Genomic DNA, 21,775 nt, shown 5'->3' on the forward strand with positions numbered 1-21,775 from the left:
CAATGCAGGACATTACAAAAGAAGTATTTGTAAGTACAGGAAATGGTCGTATGTTGGATCTTTAAAATTTCACTCCAGTATGAGAGCACATTCCTAAGTATAAGTGTCTGTTAACAGTTATATAAGACTATCATAAATTGGGGGCCTCTTTCTATAAGGTAAAGGTTCATCTGATTGTCCTTAACTCCATTTTCCTGCATGTTCCCCATAACTTTTGTTTCCCTTGTACATCAAAGAGCAGCTTGGGTCAGCCTTGAATATATTTAATCTTCCAGCCTCTATTGCTGCCTGTTGAAGAGAATTCTCCTATTTTTCATCTTCAAAGGGAGATACCTTACTTATAAAACATGTCCCCTAATTCTAGCTTCTCCAAAGAGAGGGAACATCCTCTCAACATCTACTCTACCAAGCTCCTTCAGAATCTTAACTGTTTCAGTAAGAATACCTCACATTCTACTAAGCTTCAATTAATATAGATTCAACCTGCTCAACGTTTCCTAATAAGACATCATGTTCATTTCAGGAAGCAGTCTAATGAGTATTCTCTGAGTTGGTTCCACTGCAAGTACACCTTAACAAGGAGACCAAAATTGTACACAGAGCTCCAGGAAGGGTCTCACCAATATCCTGTGCATTTGTAGAAAGACTTCTCTACTCTATGGTTGATTCTCAACTGCCCTCTGAAATGGCCCAGCAAGCCACGCATTTCAAGGGCAAGTAGGGATGGGCAATTATTCTCATACCTGTTATGATAAAGGCCAACATTCCATTTGCTTTTCAAATTAATTGCTAAGATTTTGTGATTCACATACAAGAACACCATTATAAACTGGTTAAAAAGAATGCATTTTCCAGTCCACAGGTTGTTTGGATTGCCAGTTAGCCACGAACAGATCAACAACAAGTAAAGTTTTGATTGAATGGAATCATTTTCCTGATGGAGTTCAAGCAGAAAGATACTTGATCACATATGGATCATTTTCTCCACTTTTTTCCAACTTTGTGGTGAGATCAGTCCCAATAAGGATGCACTTATACTACTTAAAACAAACTATTTCTGATTTGGAGAACTGATTTTATTGAATTTAGATAAAACTAGAAAATTCCATTCAAGCAGATATTAAGACATATTTGATAAATTCAGTTATTAAAATAGAAATATAAAGATATGATTATAAATGTACATTAATTTAGCTTAACATTTTTTTGTAAGTAACTACACTAATTTTCATCAATCTATAGGAAAAGATAATCAAAGATGAAGTTGTAGAACCTTGCATATATTAGGAAATATTTCAAATGTAGTTTGGGTGAATTTACATTTCCTCACATTAAATAAACACATTCAATTATTCTATTTTGCATACATTTGTATCTGTTTCAGCATTTCTCCTGAATCACCTTTAATCATGATGCAGTTTTCTTTCTATTGTCCAGAGATCTGCTCAAGGATCAAATATCATACTGTATGACCTTCAGCAAAATGTGAATTATTATTTTACCATAAAATCAATGAGAAATGGAAAAATTTTGGACCATAAGTCATTCACTACAGGTAAGTGCAAGCTTGCTGAACAAGTTAATATGATTTACAGTTAGGCAACCATGTACAGGATAAGAAAAAATATAGTAAAATATATTCTATTCTTATGTGTTTTTCCTATGCAATGTTATGAAGCACATGTGATTACACTATATTGCCAATTGTTAAACCAAACTGCGGCATAGTAATGGAAGGATGGATGTAGATTTGATTCTCCTCTACTGGTGAATTTTTGATACTGGCTGACTTAGTCTCTCCTTTGCTTCTGGTGATAACTCAAATCAGACTGTGGAAGTCTACAAGCCTTGGAGTTGGTTTTTACCTGCATGTTAAATGGTATTTGAAGAATGGGGACTTGTTAGAAACACCAAACTTGACTAAAAGATACTTCACAACATGGCTATTGGACTATAATGAGAATTGCATTCAGCTATTCTTTTCAGAGGTCTAATCCATCAGATCGGTGAATGAGGGATTTTCTTTAAACCAATGAATATCTACTAAGACTTATATTTTATATTATGCTTTGAACATTGATTGTAGGTTCAATCCCTCTGCAAAGTATGAGTACATGATTTAAGTTGTTGCTCCAGTGCACTGAGGCTATAATAACCAAGAGTGCCCTACTTTGGGTGAGAATTAAACCCAAAACACCAGTTGATCATTCTAGATTGTTCATAAACAAGTTAAATAATGATAGTAATTAGATCAGACTTTTGGTGATAGTCATTTTACATCAATTCATTTGGGAATGTTATGACACATCTATGGGACAGGTGGTTTTCTCACTTCTGCCAGACCTGCTGCATTCCTCCAAAAATTTCTGTATTTGTTACTCAAGTGTAAATGTAAATGTTTGGAAAGTTTAGAAGAAAACATTTTAGATTTGAGATTTGCAAATTATGTGGTGAGAGCAATGCTAACACTTTCTATTTCTCCAGGTTTACTTGGAGAAACTGCCATTATAACAAATGTTTCAACAACTACTGCTTCATTCAATTGGAGGGAGTTTGGGACCGGAAGACATATCACTACAATAAGCCTTAATTTCACTTCATACACCGTATCACCAGTCGTAAATAACTATACATGGAATCAATTAAAACCCGGAACTCTGTATAATTTCTCTTTGGAATTGAAGCAATTGCATCATTCAGGACTGTCCTTGACGCAAGTATTTTATATTATGATTGAAACAGGTATGAAAACGTTATGTACATATAGTCTATTTTTTGATATTTGTATTGAGCTACTGTATAATTGTATTGAGTTTTGAATATTTTGGAAGCAGGGCATTCTGTAACAAATGGTTTAGTTGTGTGCATTAAAAAAAATTGCATATGCATTTCAACAAATCAATTAAAAGAGTTTCAAATGCAAGCAAATTGCAACATAATGGATAGGCTTTTTTTCTGATATAGAGCTATTATGCTTCTTAGAAGAATTATGAGAGGAATTTGTATTTCAGGTTGATATACTTCTTTAATGTAATAGCAAAATGTTAGTTCATAGGAACATAGAAAATATATCACTCCAACAAATCAGTGTTTGCATAACCTTTGGCTATTGACATAAAGTTAAACCACAAAATGTTTAATCCTCTTTTAATTTAACAGTAACCTATTGTTAGAAATAAGCAAATAACTTATATGCCTTTACCGCATATGTTTACCATTTGAATTAGTATTTATGAGTTTACTATGCTTTGTTAATAAGTAATGAACTCAAACTCAATTTTCCACTCAAACATTCTACTTAAGTAGTTTAGTCAAGAGAAATTTTGCTTGCTGCTCAGATGTGGAAATTTTGAAAATATCAACTGGTTCAACATTTCATGTTTTTTTTGGTCAGACATGATTCTTAACACAATCATGGCAATATTTAACAGCCTGCAAATTAATTCACTGAGAAATCAATATAGACTGAACCCCTATTTGTATAGTGTGAAGTGAACAAGTTCTTGAATTTACATAAATCCAGAATTTAAGGGAAGTTTTTCAATACCCAAATTTACAGTCTCATTAGTGTGTACAAGAGTATGAGAAAGGTTTAATCAGCTAAAACTGTGTCGTTGTCATTATAAGGTCTAGGATAATAGATAAATGCCAATCATTGTCAACATTCACAATCACTTACTAATGAGTATGATTGTCAACCTAGATAGTTCTATCTATGCTAATGAATAATAAATGTCAACACTGATTCCAGCTGACATGTGGAACACAGTTGGGCTAGTACACAGACTGTAGGGTTTTAGGAATGGCTTCTTCTACTCACGTAAGTATACAGTGTAATTAGATAATATTGGTTTATTCTACTTTGGTATGAGTACGCCCTCATCTCTCTTTATGATCTCAGGATGATCTAATTGCATAAGGCTCTGTTAAATTTCCAGGATTGTCCATTCTGTTAAGGTTTAGTTTGTAAAGTTATCTAGTGCCAAATGGAAAGAATTCCAGTGATGGATTTATCACTGCAAATGTGCTTAAAGTGACAGGCTTGCTATTTAGTTGACATTTTTCTGATTCAGGTATCAGACTGATGAGTCTGCCTCAAAGGCGTGAAAACTTGAGTGTTACAACACCGGTACAGGTGGCATGGAGGCTCAGTGGTTAGCACTACTGCCTCACAGAGCCCCATTTCAATTCCACTCTTGGGCAACTGCCTGAGTTGAGTTTGCACATTCTCCCAGTGTTTGTGTGGGTTTCCTCTGGATGTTCCGGTTTCCTCCCACAGTTGAAAAGATGTGCAAGTTTGGGGGATTGGCAATGCTAAATTGCCCATAATGCCCAGGGATGTGCTACCTTAAGTGGATTCCTGATGAAGGGCTTATACCTGAAACATCAATTCTCCAGCTCCTTGGACACTGCCTGACCTGCTGTGCATTTCCAGCACCACACTCTCAACTCTGATCTCCAGCATCTGCAATCCTCACTTTCTCCAGCTAAGCGGATTACCAATGGGAAATGCATGGTTCCACACATAAGGTGAGTTCGGGTAGGATGTTTTTCGAAGGTCAATGTGGCTTCGATGGGCTGAATGGCCTGATTGTACATTGTAGGATACAATGATTCTATAACCAGTAGTATTGACTTTGGAGCCAACTTAACACTAAAAGTATCACATATATTGCCACCTTCTGACTTCCTGGATGATAATCACCAATTTTCTTTTATTCATTTGTGGGAAGTGGGCATTGCTGGCTGGCCAGCATTTATTGCCTGTCCCTAATTGCCTGTGAGAACATGGTGGTAAGCTGCAGCCCATGTGCAGTAAGTTGACCCACAATGCTGTTAGGGGGGGAATTTCCAGGATTTTGACCCCAGCGACAGTGAAGGAATAACAATATACTTCCAAGTCAGGATGGTGAGTGGCTTGAAGGAGAATTTGAAGGTGGTGGCATTCCCATATATTTAATGTGCTTTTCCTTCTAGATGGAAGTAGTCATGAGTTTGGAAAATGTTGTCTAAGGATCTAAGATAATTTACACTACTGCTATTGATTGTTGTTGGTGAAGGGAATGGATTTTTATGGATGTGGTACCTATTAGCGAACTACCTTGTCCTGGATGATATCAAGAGTCTAGAGTTTTGTTGGACTGCACCCATCCAGACAAGTCTGGAATACTTCATCACACTCGTGACTTGCGTCTTGCAGATATTGGATAAGCATTGGAGAGTTAGGAAATGAGTTAATCATGGAAGTATTCTTAGCCTCTGACTTACTCTTGTAGCCATTGTGCAAGTTTAGTTGAGTTTCTGGTCAATGGTAACTCTTGATAATGGGAGATTCAGTGATGGTAATACCATTGAATGTCAAGGGATGGTGGTTAGGTTGTCTCTTATTGGTCATAGCCATTGCCTGGCATTTGTGTGGCATGATTGTTACTTGCCACTTGTCAGCCCAAGCCTGAATATTGTCCAGATCTTGTTGCATTTGAAAATGGACTGCTCTGGTATCCAAGGAGTCGTCAATGATGCTGAACATTGTGCAATCATCAAGGAACATCTTCACTTCTGATCTAATGATGAAGGGAAGGTCATTTATGAAGCACCTGAAGATGATTGTGCCTAGGACACTCCCCTGAGGAATTCTTGCAGAGATGTGCTGGAGCTGAGATGAATAACCTCCCACAACCATCTTTCTATGTGCTAGATATGATTCAACCAGCAGAGAGCTTGCCCACTGATGTCCATTGATTGCAGTTTTGCTAGGGCTCTTTGATGCCACACTCGGTGGAATGTAGCCTTGATGTCAAGGGCTGTCACTCTCACCTCACCTCATCTCTGGAATTCAGCTCTTTTGTCCGTGTTTGAAGCAAGACTTTAATGAAGTCAAGAGCTGAATGGCCCTGGTAGACCTAAACTAGGCACTACTGAGCAGGTTTTAGCTGAGCAAGTGCTGCCTGATTGCACTGTTGATAATACATTCCATAACTTTACTGATAATTGACAGTAGACTGTTGGGACAGTAATTGACAGGTTGGATTTAGACCTACTTTTTGTGTACAGGATGTATCTGGTAATTTTCCATATTGCCGGGTAGATGCTCAAATTGTAAATTGTCCTGAAACAGCTTGGCTAGAGGAGCAGCAAGATCTGGAGCACAAGCCTTCAGTACTATTGTCGGAATGTTGTCAGGACCCACAGCCTTTGCAATATTCAGTGTCTTGACTGTTTCTTGATATCACATGGAGTGAATCAAATTGGCTGAAGGCACTAGTGTCTGTGATGCTGGGGAAAACATGAGAATGCCTAGACCGATCATCCACGTGGCACTTCTGGCTGAGAATTACTGAAAATGCTTCAGCCTTATCTTTTGCACTCATGTGTTGGGCTGTTCCATCATGGAGGATGGGGATATTTGTGGGGCCTCCTCCTCCAGTGAGTTGTTTAATTGTCCATCACCATCCATGACTGGATGGTCACGGCAGGTCTGCAGATCTTCAATTGTTTGTGGACTCATTTAGCTCTGTCTATCACTTGCTGCATTTGTTGTTTGGCATGCAAATGGTCCAATTTAGTAGCTCCACCAGGTTGACTCCTCATTTTTAGTTTTGCCTGGTGCCACTTCTGGCATGGTCTCCTGTATTGAACCAGGGTTGAGCCCAGTCTTGATGCTAATGGTTGAATGGGGGATATGCTGGGACCTGAGGTTGCAGATTGTGCTGATGTACAATTGTGCTGCTTTTGATGGCTCAAGCGTCTCATGGATGCCCAGTCTTTCATTGCTAGATCTGTTTGGAGTCTGTCCCATTTAGCATGGTGGTAGTATCACACAACATGATGGAAGTTAATTTTAATGTGAAGGCAGAATTTTACAAGGACAATGCGGTGGTCATCTACAGCTAGCAGATTGGTAAGGATTTGATCAAGTACGTTTTTCCCTCTTGCTGGATCCCTCAGCACTTGCTGCAGACTCAGTCTAGCAGCTATGACCTTTACGACCCGACCAGCTTGATCAGTAGTGCAACTACCAAGCCACTCTTGATGGTGCATATCAAATTAGCCATTAGACAATGAATACGTTTGTGCTCCTGCTATGTTGACAGGACTACTGGATTATTTGGCATCAACAATTACCACAAGTAACCATAAGATATTAAAACACATTACTGTCACCCTCCTGATCATAACATGGGTGTCAAATTTCTACAATTCCATATCTGGGTCATTTTTATTTTAACTTGTTAATAATACAATTATTTCATCTGCAGCATCATGCCCTCCTGGCTGGGTAGGATCACTCTATAGTTGCTACTGGATCAGAAAAGATTATAAGCGATGGAAAGATGCATCACATTTCTGTGAATCAGCAGTTAATAGAGCTCATCTTATTGATATCAATACCGAAGAAGAACATAAGCTTGTATCTTCACTCCTGAGGTCACTAGATAACTTCAGCATGTTATGGACTGGTCTAAATGACATTAAGGTGAGTGGAAAATCCTTTGTTACAGAAATATTTTGAAAAGCATCAATGAAGCTTTCAGGGTCATGCTTATAGCATAGTCACTTAGGCAAGGTTCCAGAGTTTCTGATGCCTCCCTGCAATTGACAGTCCTAAAGGGTACTTGACCCACATTCCCAAAGGGATCCTGGCTCTCATCACCAAAGGATATCAGGAACCTCTTCTATCCCTACCCTAAATGATCTCTGAAGCCTTCAACCCCAAGAACCATATTCACAGGTTTTGTCAGTTCTCCATATGAGTACTTGGCCATCCAGAGGAATGTATGGGAAAAGTATCTGCGCTTACTTGATCTAACATCCATACTCCAGTCTGCAGATACCAGTGGTCCAAAATCAGATGTCATTGGAGCGTTTGGTCATTTAAATGGACAACTGCCTCTGGGAACTGCACTCCCGTTGCACCCCTGCAAAAATAGCAAAGCCTAGTACTTGAGATTCCTGACTTTTTATAGAATTATTTATTTATAGAATTATAGAATCCCTACATTGTGGAAACTGACCCTTCAGCCCAGCAAGTCCACACTGGCCCTTCTGTCATTTTCTCTGCAATAAAAATGCTCTGTGACATTATAAAAATTGTATCCATTATTTCCAGTCAAAAGAATGCTCAGTAAAGCATTAATTGAAAATGTAGACAACAATAGCTTCGGGTATATTGAGTATTACATTTTCTGCCATTAATAGTTGTTGAAGAAAATTATTTTAAGACAGGATTTGCTTGGAAAAGTAGAGTATTAAAGTGGAAGTGGAACAAATGAGATGGGGAATTGACTTAGTTGTTTACATGGAGAAAAGCATTGGGTGAGACTTGATGGCTCATGGCTGTAACATCCCATGGTTTTATGACCTGTTGCTGAATATTTTAGACAGCTGTTTTATATCATAGCCTTTCTGTGGGAGTGTGTAATGTTAATTAGCTAAGGGAGTACATTCTTCTGATATTGGGTGCTCATAATAGATAATTTAGAGATGAATGAAAGCTAATTATGATTAAGTTTACTTTCTGATCAGATCATTGCATTCCTTTTCACCACTGGACAATGTACATAAACATGTAGTTTGTAATTGGAAATCATATACAAGTGTTTTAATTTATTATTAAAGTGGCATCTTCAATATTTAGTCATCAACAAATATTTATTTTGATCTACTTTCACCATCCCTTCCTCATTTTGATCATCTCTATCAAATTACCCACACTGTAAGTCTACAGTAAAATTTTACTATCAATTTTAGGACATGTTAAGTGCCTTTTTGTGTGTTTTTAATTTTCAGAATCTAATTGACAGGTAGAAACTGTCTTGAAGCTCATTTTGCTTTTACTAGAATATAAAATTAAACTACATTGTATGGAATGTATTGAGGCAAAAGGGGTCTTGGTCAGAGTGGTGCTGGAAAAGCACAGCAGGTCAGGCAGCATCGGAGAAGCAGGAAAATCGCTCCTGCTCCTCGGTTGCTGCCTGACCTGCTGTGCTTTTCCAGCACCACTCTGATCTAAACTCTGGCTTCCAGCGTCTGCAGTCCTCACTTTTGCCTTGCAAAAGGGGTCTTGTCTACTACTTGGAGAGTTGGGAAGAGCTGGCATTGCCTCATTCAGGAAACGCTCAGCAAACAGTATTAAAATTCAAGTGACCAACAGCTGACCTTCCCTGGGGTCAAGGATCCTCTGGAGAGTAATCATGCACATTAAAGCAATGTGTTCATTTAGAATGGCAAATTTAAAATGTTGGGACAGTATATGGGAAGCTTAGAATTGGAGAAAATTAAAAGGTAGAAAGCTACATAAACTGCAGAAACATACGCTTAATTTAATGGCTTTAGGCATTTATGCCCAGCCTAGGTTTGACTATGTGATTTAACATGCAGTCAAAAGAACACAAGTGACTGCCTAGCTAATTTTCTTTAAAAATGAAACATTGACCTGTTTATATGAAAGTTCTTTCAATCCTTGCTTTCTCCTTTAAAATGTTGATTGTATAAAGGCACACTCCACAATAATGCTGATCTTACTCAGTGTAATGGATATAAATGATTTCTCTCCCAGACAGAAACTGAGCTTCAGTGGACTGATGCATCTCCTTATAATTTAAGCAGTATTTTGTGGCAGACTTTGCCAATGAACGAAAGTGATTGCTATGCATTACAGCTGAATCCATTGGGTCCAAACTATCTGTTTACAGGGCTGTTTTGCTTCCTTCCTCTGCCATACATTTGTGAATATGAAGGTAAATTATATTTAAAAGCTGTTTCTACACTGAAGAAAATGTTATCAGACAAAATTATGTTTATTGAATGACCAAAGCAAAAGTCATATAAGGTAGTATTTTGGATTTTTATTATTTTATTTGTACTTTTTAAACTTCACAGTATGACTTAGTTGATAATGATAAAATAACAATAATGCGTTAGGCCTAAATTATGCCTTATTTTTCCAAGGACCACCTTTTGTGTGAACTTTATCTCATGATGGATATTGAAACTAATGCAAGCTTACTGAAAATATGGTTTAAAGACTAACATAACATAATGGGTTATTCCAATGGGATTAACCATATCTAATGGCTTCATGTTTCTGAACTGTGTTGCCTTTAAGCATTAGTGGATGATTGGTGTGAAACTTCTCATGCAGCAGTAAGAAGTAATGGCCAAAGCTTTTACTGTAAATTTTATTGTAACAAGAGTAATCTTCCAACAAGTAATTGCAGGAAATAATTGTAAGCAGGAAACACAGTTCAATGTTAACATTAAATCAATTTAGTCACCAAAATAAAAACAAAGTGAAACTCCTAAACTTAATCTTGGTAAGACCACAAAATCCACATTAGGTCATCTCTGGAATTGTGTATGCATTCTTTTTTCTTTAAGGTGGCAATGCTGTTTGTCTTTGCAATTCTAGATCTGTTGACTTACTGATCTGTTGATAGTTGTGTTGCTTCAAGGATCTGCTTTGAGTATTACCACCTGGTGACCAGAGTTTTGGAGGGAAATCTATCGAGTTTGGATATTGTTTCATAGATCAAACACATGACTTATTCTCTTTAGTTCATTATTATTTTCAACTTTTGAGAGAAGTTTGTGGTATCTTTGTCTTGTTTTTGTATTTGAATTTTTTCTGTAGTGGTATATTTGTATGAAACTTACATCGGAGCTGAAAGCCTCTAAACCTGTCTTGTATTGTTATGAGACTTGGTATGATGAGGTGAGGAAAGGTGAATTGGGTCCCCTCTTTTGAAATCCCTATTGGTCAGTCACAACAAGTAGTTTAATTTCTGTTTACCATGCAGCTATAACACTGATTTTAGTGGTCTTTATTTGCTGTAAAATATCGTTATTGTTCGGAAATATTGTGGAGGTTTGCTGCTTCACCATTGATATGGGATGCATTACTTAAGGATGCTACAGTTCATTATCGATAAGTGGTGTCATTTGGAAGTGAATGATACTTGTTTGTACAATAGGCATTGCATCATTTTGCTTCAGAATTTCACCAAAACTAGATAATTTATACTGAGCTAAAAGTTTAGAACTTTCTATAAGCCATTTTTAAATATGTTTGAGCTACAGGGAGAGGCTAAATAGACTGAGGCTATTCTCCTGGAGCAATGGAGGTTGAGGGGTGACCTTATAGAGGTTTATGAAATCACGAGGGACATGGATAGGGTAAATAGATAAGGTCTTTTCCCCAGGGTCGGGGAATCCAAATCAAGAGGGGTTTAGATGAGAGGAGAAAGATTTAAAAGAGACCGAGTGGCCACTTTTTCACGCACAGGGTGGTGTGTGTATGGAATGAGCTGCCATAAGAAGTAGTGGAGGCTGGTAGAATTACAACATTTTGGATGAGTATATGAATAGGAAAGGTTTCAAAGGATATGAGCCAAATGCTGGCAAATGGGACTAGGTTTATTAGGACCTCTGGTTGGTATGGATAAGTTGGGCTGAAGGGTCTGTTCCGTGATGTATATCTCTATGATTCTATGACTTTGTGTTTTTCTTCAGTCTTAGCTCTTCCAAAGACTGTCTCACTAAAATTAGAAGATGTTAATGAAAATGAAGCCACCATTGTTTGGGATGATTTAGATGGTTTAATCAGCACAAGATCTGAACTATTTATTTGGTTCCAAACTATTACTGGTGAAAGAAAAGAATATTCCCACAGTATATTATTAAATACGACGAAAGCAACTATTCCTGGGCTGCATCCTGGACAACAATACTATTTTGCATTAATGATGAGAGATGGTACAGGTGTTCAAAGTACAATTACTCCAATTTTGAGTGTAAAAACAAGTAAGTTTTAATGGTTACTTTAAGATGATATTAACTTCAAAGTTAACTTCTGAGTGGTGACAGATCTGTTTCTGGGGGCTGGTTGTACTCTCAAGAAATTAATTTGTGTATAGTATAAGTTCTCTGAAACTATTACAAGCTTCATAGAATTAATTAAAAGAACCAAGGGATGGTACTTGAAAATTTAGCATAAGGTCCTTCACAGTTTCAACAAAATGTTATCAATCTCGATAGTAGCAACTGGTGAAGGCATGTGCTGGGAGTGCTTCCCCTGAGAGGAAAGGGGTAGTACACACTAATACGCTTAGCCAATAGGCAACTAAGGATAAATAACCTTATTTTACACTTGCATGACTCCAGGCACAGAAAATGGTGTGAAATTCAGCATAATTTCAGAAAATAGTTCACAAAAGATTAGATTTGAAGTGTTATAGGTAAATGTGGCAGCCAATTTGGATCCAGCAGGCTTCCATAAATAATAATGAGGTAAAACCTCAAATAATCCTTTACACTTCTGTTTGTTGAGGGATGACTGAGGGTCATGAGACCAGGAAAACTCCCTTCCACAACCTTGAATAATGCTGTGTAGAGTCTTGATTTCCCCCTTGTTTGATAATATATTGCATTGCCTCTGTATTGCACTAATCTATCAGATTGCGTGACATATTCACATCTCTGGAGAGGGATTTAGGACTTACAGGAAGAATATTAAGGGTAGAATATTTAGAGGGTCAATACACCACTCCCACAAGTACTTCTTGCCTTTATCATTTCACACCTCCACCAGAATTATTTCTGCATCCTGGTTTCTGAACTTAGGTCTCTATTGTGCGTATATCATCATTAACTAACAGAGTCACCCCTCCACGTTTTCATAGTTCGCTATTCTTCATAATATCTTTTCCTATTCAATATTCAGGTACCAAACAATGTCATCCAGTTACCATGTCTCTGTAATGGCTACCAGATCATATTTATTTCTGTTTGCGTTCTCTGTCATCTGTTTTGTTTTAAACACTATATGCATTCAGATACAGTCTTTCTTTTTATTCTTTTCTTTTTGTATCATTTTATCTATTGATCTATTCTTATTTTACATACGCCATCCTTTACTACCATAGTCTGTTTATATCTTCCGTCTTAGTCTTTTATCCTTGTCTCGACCTTTTGATTTATCACATTTTCCCAAATATCCTTCCCGGCCATATAACATGGCTTGCAAGAACACTGAGCCTAACACGGTTCAGGTGGAGACAGTACCAATGGTACAGATTCCACATTCCCCAGCATCAGCGCAGGCTCAGACTCTCAGCCTTGAGGCAGACCGGGTGTGGAAGTTCCACAGCCCGGTATGTCAGTCCCCCAGCCCCAGTGTGTCAGTCCCCCAGCCCCGGTGTCTCAGTCTCCCCGCCACGGTATCTCAGTCTCCCAGCCCTGGTGTCTCAGTCTCCCAGCCCCGGTGTCTCAGTCTCCCAGCCCCGGTGTCTCAGTCTCCCAGCCCAGTGCCTCAGTCTCCCAGCCCAGTGTGTCAGTCTCCCAGCCGGGTGTCTCAGTCTCCCAGCCCGGTGTGTCAGACCACCAGCCCGGTGTGTCAGTCCCCCAGCCCAGTGTGTCAGTCCCCCAGCCCGGTGTGTCAGTCCCCCAGCCCGGTGTGTAAGTCCCCCAGTCCAGTGTGTCAATCTCCCAGCCCAGTTTGTCAGTCTCCCAGCCCGGTGTGTCAATCTCCCATCCCGGTGTGTCAGTCTCCCAGCACAGTGTGTCAGTCTCCCAGTCCAGTGTGTCAGTCTCCCAGCCCGGTCTGCTGTCTCCCAGCCCGGTCTGCAGTCTCCCAGCCCAGTCAGCAGTCTCCCAGCCCAATGTGTCAGTCTCCCAGCCTGGTCTGTAGTCTCCCAGCCGGGTGTCTCAGTCTCCCAGCCCGGTGTGTCAGTCCTCCAGCCCGGTGTGTCAGTCTCCTGGCCTGGTGTCTCAGTCCCCCAGCCCAGTGTGGCAGTCTCCCAGCCCAGTGTGTCAGTCTCCCAGCCGAGTGTGTTAGTGTCCCAGCCCGGTGTGTCAGGGTCCCAGCCCGGTATGACAGGCTCCCAACCCAGTGTGTCAGTCTCTCAGCCCAGTCTGCAGTCTCCCAGCCCGGTGTCTCAGACTCCCAGCCCATTGTGTCAGTCCGCCAGCCCGGTGTTTCAGTCGCCCATCCCGGTGTGTCAGTCTCCCAGCCCGGTGTGTCAATCTCCCATCCCGGTGTGTCAGTCCCCCAGTCCAGTGTGTCAATCTCCCATCCCGGTGTGTCAGTCTCCCAGCCCGGTGTGTCAGTCTCCCAGCCCGGTCTGCTGTCTCCCAGCCCGGTCTGCAGTCTCCCAGCCCAGTCAGCAGTCTCCCAGCCCAATGTGTCAGTCTCCCAGCCTGGTCTGTAGTCTCCCAGCCGGGTGTCTCAGTCTCCCAGCCTGGTGTGTCAGTCCCCCAACCCAATGTGTCAGTCTCCCAGCCTGGTCTGTAGTCTCCCAGCCGGGTGTCTCAGTCTCCCAGCCCGGTGTGTCAGTCCTCCAGCCCGGTGTGTCAGTCTCCTGGCCTGGTGTCTCAGTCCCCCAGCCCAGTGTGTCAGTCTCCCAGCCCAGTGTGTCAGTCCCCCAGCCCAGTGTGTCAGTCTCCCAGCCCAGTGTGTCAGTCTCCCAGCCCAGTGTGTCAGTCCCCCAGCCCAGTGTGTCAGTCTCCTAGCCCAGTGTGTCAATCTCCCAGCCCAGTTTGTCAGTCCCCCAGCCCGGTGTCTCTGTCTCCCAACCCGGTGTATCAGTCTCCCAGCCCAGTGTGTCAGTCTCCCAGTCCGGTCTGCAGTCTCCCAGCCTGGTGTCTCAGTCTCCCAGCCCAGTGTGTCAGTCTCCAGCCGAGTGTGTTAGTGTCCCAGCCTGGTGTGGCAGTCTCCCAGCCCGGTGTCTCAGTCCCCTAGCCCGGTGTGGCAGTTCCTCAGCCCAGTGTGTCAGTCTCCCAGCCGAGTGTGTTAGTGTCCCAGCCCGGTGTGTCAGGGTCCCAGCCCGGTATGACAGGCTCCCAACCCAGTGTGTCAGTCTCTCAGCCCAGTCTGCAGTCTCCCAGCCCGGTGTCTCAGACTCCCAGCCCATTGTGTCAGTCCGCCAGCCCGGTGTTTCAGTCGCCCAGTCCGGTGTGTCAGTCCCCCAGTCCAGTGTGTCAATCTCCCAGCCCGGTGTGTCAGTCTCCCAGCCTGCTGTGTCAGTCTCCCAGCCCAGTGTGTCAGTCCGCCAGCCCGGTGAGTCAGTCTCCCAACCCGGTGTGTCAATCTCCCAGCCCAGTGTGGCAGTCTCCCAGCCCAGTGTGGCATTCTCCCAGCCCAGTGAGTCAGTCTCCTAGCCCAGTGAGTCAGTCTCCCAGCCCGGTGTGTCAGTCTCCCAGCCCGTTGTGTCAGTCTCCCAGCCCGGTGCCTCAGTCCCCCAGCCTGGTGTCTCAGTCCCCCAGCCCGGTGAAGCAGTCTCCCAGCCCATTGTGTCAATCTCCCAGCCTGGTATGTCAGTCTCCCAGCCCGGTGTCTCAGTCTCCCAGCCCGTTGTGTAGGTCTCCCAGCCTGGTGTGTCAGTCTCTCAGCCCAGTGTGTCAGTCTCCCAGCCTGGTGTGTCAGCCTCCCAGCCCAGTGTGTCAGTCTCCCAGCCCGGTGTCTCAGCCTCCCAGCCCGTTGTGGCAGGTCATCCAGCCCGTTGTGTCAGTCTCCCAGCCAGATGTGTCAGTCTGTCAGCCCAGTGTGATAGTCTCCCAACCCGGTGTGTCAGTCTCCCAGCCCGGTATGTCAGTCCTCCAGCCCAGTGTGTCAGTCTCCCAGCCCTGTGTGTCAGTCTCCCAGCCCAGTATGGCAGTCTCCCAGCCCGTTGTGGCAGGTCTCCCAGCCCGGTGTGTCAGTCTCTCAGCCCAGTGTGAAAGTCTCCCAGCCCGGTGTCTCAGACTCCCAGCCCGGTGTGTCAGTGCACCCGGTGTCTCTGTCTCCCAACCCGGTGTGTCCGTCTCCTAGCCCAGAGTGTCAGTCTCCCAGCCCGGTCTGTCAGTCTCCCAGCCCACTGTGTCAGTCTCCCAGCCCAGTGAGTCAGTCTCCTAGCCCAGTGAGTCAGTCTCCTAGCCCTGTGTGTCAGTCTCCCAGCCCAGTGTGGCAGTCTCCCAGCCCAGTGTGGCAGTCTCCCAGCCCAGTGTGGCAGTCTCCCAGCCCAGTGTGTCAGTCTCCTAGCCCGGTGTATCTTTCTCCCAGCCCGGTGTGTCCGTCTCCCAGCCCAGTGTGGCATTCTCCCAGCCCGGTGTCTCTGTCTCCCAACCCGGTGTGTCCGTCTCCTAGCCCAGAGTGTCAGTCTCCCAGCCCGGTCTGTCAGTCTCCCAGCCCACTGTGTCAGTCTCCCAGCCCAGTGTGTCTGTCTCCTAGCCCAGTGTGTCAGTCTCCTAGCCCAGTGTATCAGTCTCCCAGCCCGGTGTGTCAGTCTCCCAGCCCGGTCTGTCAGTCTCCCAGCCCACTGTGTCAGTCTCCTAGCCCAGTGTATCAGTCTCCCAGCCCGGTGTGTCAGTCTCCCAGCCCAGTGTGTCAGTCTCCCAGCCCAGTGTGGCAGTCTCCCAGCCCGGTGTCTCTATCTCCCAACCCGGTGTGTCAGTCTCCCCGTCTAGTGTGTCAGTCTCCCAGCCCAGTGTGGCAGTCTCCCAGCCTGGTGTGTCAGTCTCCCAGCCCGGTGTCAGTCTCCTAGCCCAGTATGTCAGTCTCCCAGCCCGGGGTGTTTCAGTCTCCCAGCCTGCTGTATCTGTCTTCCAGCCCGGTGTGTGGTGTCCCACCCTGGTGTGGCCGTCTCTTGGCAGCACATGTCACTTTCCTGGCCTGGCAAGACTGTCTCTCAGCCCAGCAGGACAGTCGTTCCGTGGCTGGTGACAGTGTTTTGGGTCAGTTTGGCCTCACCATGAACTGTACACAGTATCCCAAAACAGCCGTCACCAATATCCTGTACAATGTACAATGTACAAACTCCTATGGTCAACGGTCTGAGCAATGAAGGCAATCATACTTGGTGCCTTCTTAATCACCCTGTCTACATGTGATGCAACTTTCAAAGAACTTTTTACCTGAACCTCTCAGTGTTCCTGTTCAACAACATTACCCAGGACCCTACCATTAACTATCGATGTCCTGCCCTTGTTTGTTTACCACAATGCAATGCCTCACATTTATCCAAATTAAACTCCATCTGCCACTCTTCAGTCCATTGTCCAATTGATCAAGATCCTTTTGTAATTTTAGATAACCACCGTCACTGTCGACTATACAACCAATTTTGGTGTCATCTGCGAACTTAGTAACCATGCTCCTAAAATCTTTTCCATATCGTTTATATAAATGACAAACAAAAGTGAACCCAGCACCGATCCTTGAGCACATCACTGGTCATCAGCGTCCAGTGCAAGAAATAACTTCCCCCATCACCCTCCTTCTCCTACAGTTAAACCAATTTTGTATCCAATTGGCAACCTCACCCTGAATCTCATGTGATCTAACTTTACTAATTAGTCTATGTGCAGAACCTTGTCGAAGGCTTTACTAAAGTCCATGTAAACATTGTCTACTGCTCTGGCCTGATCAATCATTTTGGTAACACCCTCAAAAAACTCAATCAAGTTTGTGTGACATAATTTACTGTACAGAGCCATGATGACTATCCCTAATCAGTCCTTGCCTCTCCAAATACATGTAAACCCTATCTCTCAGAATCCCCTTTAACATCCACCACTGATGTCAGGCTCACCGGTCTATAGTTCCTCTGGACTTGCACTCTTTACTGTCAATTTCCTTCACTATACATTCCACCACTACCAGTACATTCATTCTTCCTCCCCCACTTAAGTAGCTTCCTGTACCAAATTGTCATGATTTGTTGGGTCATTCCCTTTATAGCACTCACTCTCATCCAGACAAGCTGACACATATTCAACTTGTGGACAGCTAAAAATGCTGAACATTGCATGTTCCTTCCCTCTGGGTCCTTGACTTGCTTCACTCACAGTCTCACTCTGCATTCCCCAAACACCAGTGAAGTTAGAAAACTCTGTCCAAAGAGGTGTGACTGTCTCCTGGTACAAAGAATCCTGGAAAATGTCCCTCTTGCTGATGCATTGCAAAGCAGTAGTTCAGCCTCTAGTTTAGAATCTCTAAGCTAAAGCTGTTCAAAAGTCCAACATTTAATATAGCTGTTTGCCCTCGATTGCATAGATATCCAGAACTCCCCACATGCTGCAGCTATGATACATCAACTATTCTGTCAATTTTAATGTGTTTTAAACAAATCTTGCATTATGTTATTCAAATTTATATTTACTTATGTTTTTACATATTTTTGATACCTCATTACAAGTTAGTATATTATTTTGAACCTTAGGAATATAATTACCCTTTGTCATTTCTCAAATGCTAATTAATTAGTTAGCTTCTTTTCCTGTGAGCAGAGTGAAAACAATTCCTTCCAGTTGAAAGAGTGAAAACAAAGATAAAGACGCACATCTTTTGCTTCTTCCCTTAACTCGCTTAGTCATCAACTCACAGCACCATATTGTTAATTGCACACAAGTGCTAAGTTGCACTAAATTTGCTAGTTTTCTACATGCCTAAGACAAAAGGCCAAGATAACCCAGTTCTCGAGGAACCAGTTTCAGCTGCTTTGTAAGTGATCTAAACCCAACTGCTCTTCCACCGGAGACCTTGTTAAAATCTTACTGAAGTTAGAAACTTTAGAATTTAAACTGTAAATTTAATTGCAATGCAACTACAAACAAAATGAGATTTGAACAAAAAGATTAAATTATCGTGTCCACCAGCTACATGCATTCAGTCCTGGATCAAATTAATGTCTATAATTTCGGAATACAACAAATTAAAATGCTCATTGATATTAAAATTCAAATCTGCCTAAGACAATACAGTGGAAAATAAATGTAATTTTTAGATTTTTTTATTTTTTAATTAAATTGTAAATTTCTACATTTTTACTTGTGGTTGATTTTGTTTACTCTGGTCCCAATTTTCGATGCTGGGCTAGGTGCAGAGTTGCAAGAAATCGAGGTTCCAAGAACCTGACCTTCAAAAGTGGTTTCATACAATTATGTTCTTGGTTCAGGGTGGGCTGGATTATGCTGCCAGTTTTTATGGCGGGCTTGGAGGAAAGCTTGCCTTTGGGGTCCAAAATTATGATAATATTTGAAAATATAGATTAAGACAGAAAGCATCCCACCTGTGCTCTCAAGGCCCCACCAAAGCTGCTCTAAACATATATACTCACCCCCATGGCCCCTCATCCCACCTATGCCAATCTATTCCCCTCCACCCAGCTCCAAGAGCTACTATGCCAACCTAGTGTCTTCTTCTATCCAGCAGCATTTACCACACAAGAAGAAAAGTATCAGGCAGAATTTCCCTATATTCAATTAAAATGTTTTGTAAAGTGAGATCCATGGCTATCAGTCCGCCAAGGACAACACCTCATAACACCTTCAGTTCTTCACCTCATTAATAATGCAACTGGGCTTTTCAGTTGCCTTCTTGTTGAATCACATGGACGGAAAGGTAGAAGTGCTCACTCTTGTGGGACCTTCTTACAGTCTGGCACTGGCGCCATATTTAAAGCCCAGCTATGCACCAATCAGGTGCTATTACCCAGGAACTCGTGCTCACATTGTGGTCTTACACAATTATAACCAAGGAAATGGCCCAGAAAGGCAACTTAGTTCACTATTTTGTGGAAGAGGATCTGGAGGTACTGGTGATTGGTTGATGGAGGAAAGAACAATATTTTTTCGGCAGACTACCAACAGAGGGCACAACATAAGATATAGCTAGTCTAGGTCAGACTGTACCTCCCATTAATGGAACATGCCACACTGTGCACACATCTCATCAAGGCTCATGGACTACAACTCTCAGTATTGAACACATTGTGTTGACACAACAGCTGTCACCCACCTCCTTTCCCTAAACTATCGATCCTTTCAGCTTCTACATTAGCTTTGGAAGATTTGTGGCAGCTGCAGGACATTGTCTATCCTGATGGGTTTGCTGACATATTTGTTATTTCTGCCTCCTTCTGTACTGCCTTCACATTTGAAGCAAAGCCACATGGACTCCAAACATGAAGACATCTGAGTCAGATGCATGAACAAATAATCTGTGAGGAGGATCAGGAAGATCATGTAACTTTATTGAAGGAACTCCTGAGTCTTCATGTTCTTCATAATAAAGCTCCATGCTATGCCCTCATACAGTGTGACATGAAGACAATTCAAGGTCAATGACATACCATCTTAAGGAGCTCTGAAATAGGCAATTTTATCCAATTATACAATGCAAAAACAAAGTTTCCAAGTTGCACTTGGGGAGTAGAATTCTGTCACAAACAAACATGATATCAGCTCATAACACAGACCATGTTATTGCATGCTTACTGTTCAGCATGTGAATGTGCCAGCTACAAAACATTGAGTTCCAGTGCTACCTATGAAATATGTTTTTGTAAGACTTTGCTTACTGATACCAACGAATGTAATGCATTGATATTGCTGGGTGTTGGTGTCAGCAAACAGATCCAGTAAGATGCTTTGTGTCACTTTTAAATACATTTGTCTGATTAGATTTGCTTAGCAAACATAACAAGGAGACAATTAATGGGCACAGTGATCATGATTGCTTGAGGCTCTAATTCTTAATTTTGCATTCTTGCACAATGAGTGTTCTGCCACTGAGGTTCAATTTGAAGCCAGGTAGGTGAAAGTCATAATTATTGCAATTACCCTGCAAGGCCTCATGCTCCAAATGTTTATTCTGACCCCAGAGAGCAAATCAGGGAGTTCCCCTCCCCAATTTGCACACAAAATCAGCCATTTTGAATACTGTTATTGCACATTTGAGTTTTGACCTGAGATGGAATGGTTCCAGCGTTGTGTTTTTGTGATGATTTTCAGGATCCACCTGAGGTGCAAAATGATCCCCACTTTTCACGCTCCATTTTATGTGGTTCCCATGGCCTTTTAGCCACCCTCCCATTTCAATTGAACCCCTTTATTTAATTATTAATGTCTCCGGGGATCTCTGCAGAGTCTTTGCTTTGCAAATTGATATATTCTTGTTGGCCTTACATTCTCACTGTATAGAAGTCAGATTGTCAATAAACTCTGACAACCACTCCCCGACCACATCCATTCTGAGATCCCACCTTTCTAACTAGAATTGATCCTTTTCACTATAATTATTCCATCAGAAATCCAGTGTAACGAAACCCATTCAGTAGACAAATTATCTGCTGTTCTCAGATCTCCATAGATTGTCACCGATACAACCCTGACTGTTATTGAGAACATTTCCCAGAACTCATCATGGCCCACACACAAACCCTGACTGGTTTGGTAAGATATTCTCACCTAAATACACCCTAGCCCCCAGACTGATATGCCACAGTTCTCCTATTGACCTATTGAAAATGTCCGGACTTAACCTGCCAAACTCATTATGGATTTTTCCCTAGGCTATGAGGGTATGGATGCTTGGATACTAATAGGATCAAGTGCCTGACTAACTGTGGCCAACCTCTGGTCTGGAATAATATTAGCCCCTTGATAGACTGAGATGGTGCTGCTGACTGACCCTTGACCAGACAAAGGGACTATTCCCCTTTGATTTCCAGCCATGACCGTTTGTTTAAAGTGCACGCAGTCTGTTTGCCATGTAAACTGCTGGCCAGTGCTGTAGGTGTAATATTGACATAGCCTGGTAGTATACAATGACATGTAACCCCCATTGACTGTTCCATGCTCTCCACTGTGACAAGCTACCTGCCTCTCCTTATGCGTGAAAAGACAATATAAGACACAGAGGCAGTTAGCCTATAACCCAGAAGGTGCAGGGACATTGCAGTGAACACACAGTTAGGTGATGGCCAGGACAAGCAGTTAACAAGTTACAGCCACTAGGAAT

General features: G+C 42.4%; 1 protein-coding gene across 1 annotated transcript in view; it reads left to right on the forward strand.

Moving 5' to 3' along the window:
* Positions 1-1,477: 1,477 nt before the first annotated feature.
* The window catches only part of ptprq (protein tyrosine phosphatase receptor type Q), a 197,557-nt gene continuing 177,259 nt past the window's right edge, over positions 1,478-21,775 (forward strand). The window contains 5 exon segments of the mRNA XM_043708887.1: positions 1,478-1,555; positions 2,485-2,742; positions 7,260-7,477; positions 9,560-9,740; positions 11,512-11,802. Of these exon segments, the coding sequence (XP_043564822.1) occupies positions 1,513-1,555; positions 2,485-2,742; positions 7,260-7,477; positions 9,560-9,740; positions 11,512-11,802 (991 nt within the window). The 5' untranslated portion in view covers positions 1,478-1,512.

Source organism: Chiloscyllium plagiosum, chromosome 19, assembly GCF_004010195.1.
Source record: "Chiloscyllium plagiosum isolate BGI_BamShark_2017 chromosome 19, ASM401019v2, whole genome shotgun sequence".
Lineage (NCBI taxonomy): Eukaryota > Metazoa > Chordata > Chondrichthyes > Orectolobiformes > Hemiscylliidae > Chiloscyllium > Chiloscyllium plagiosum.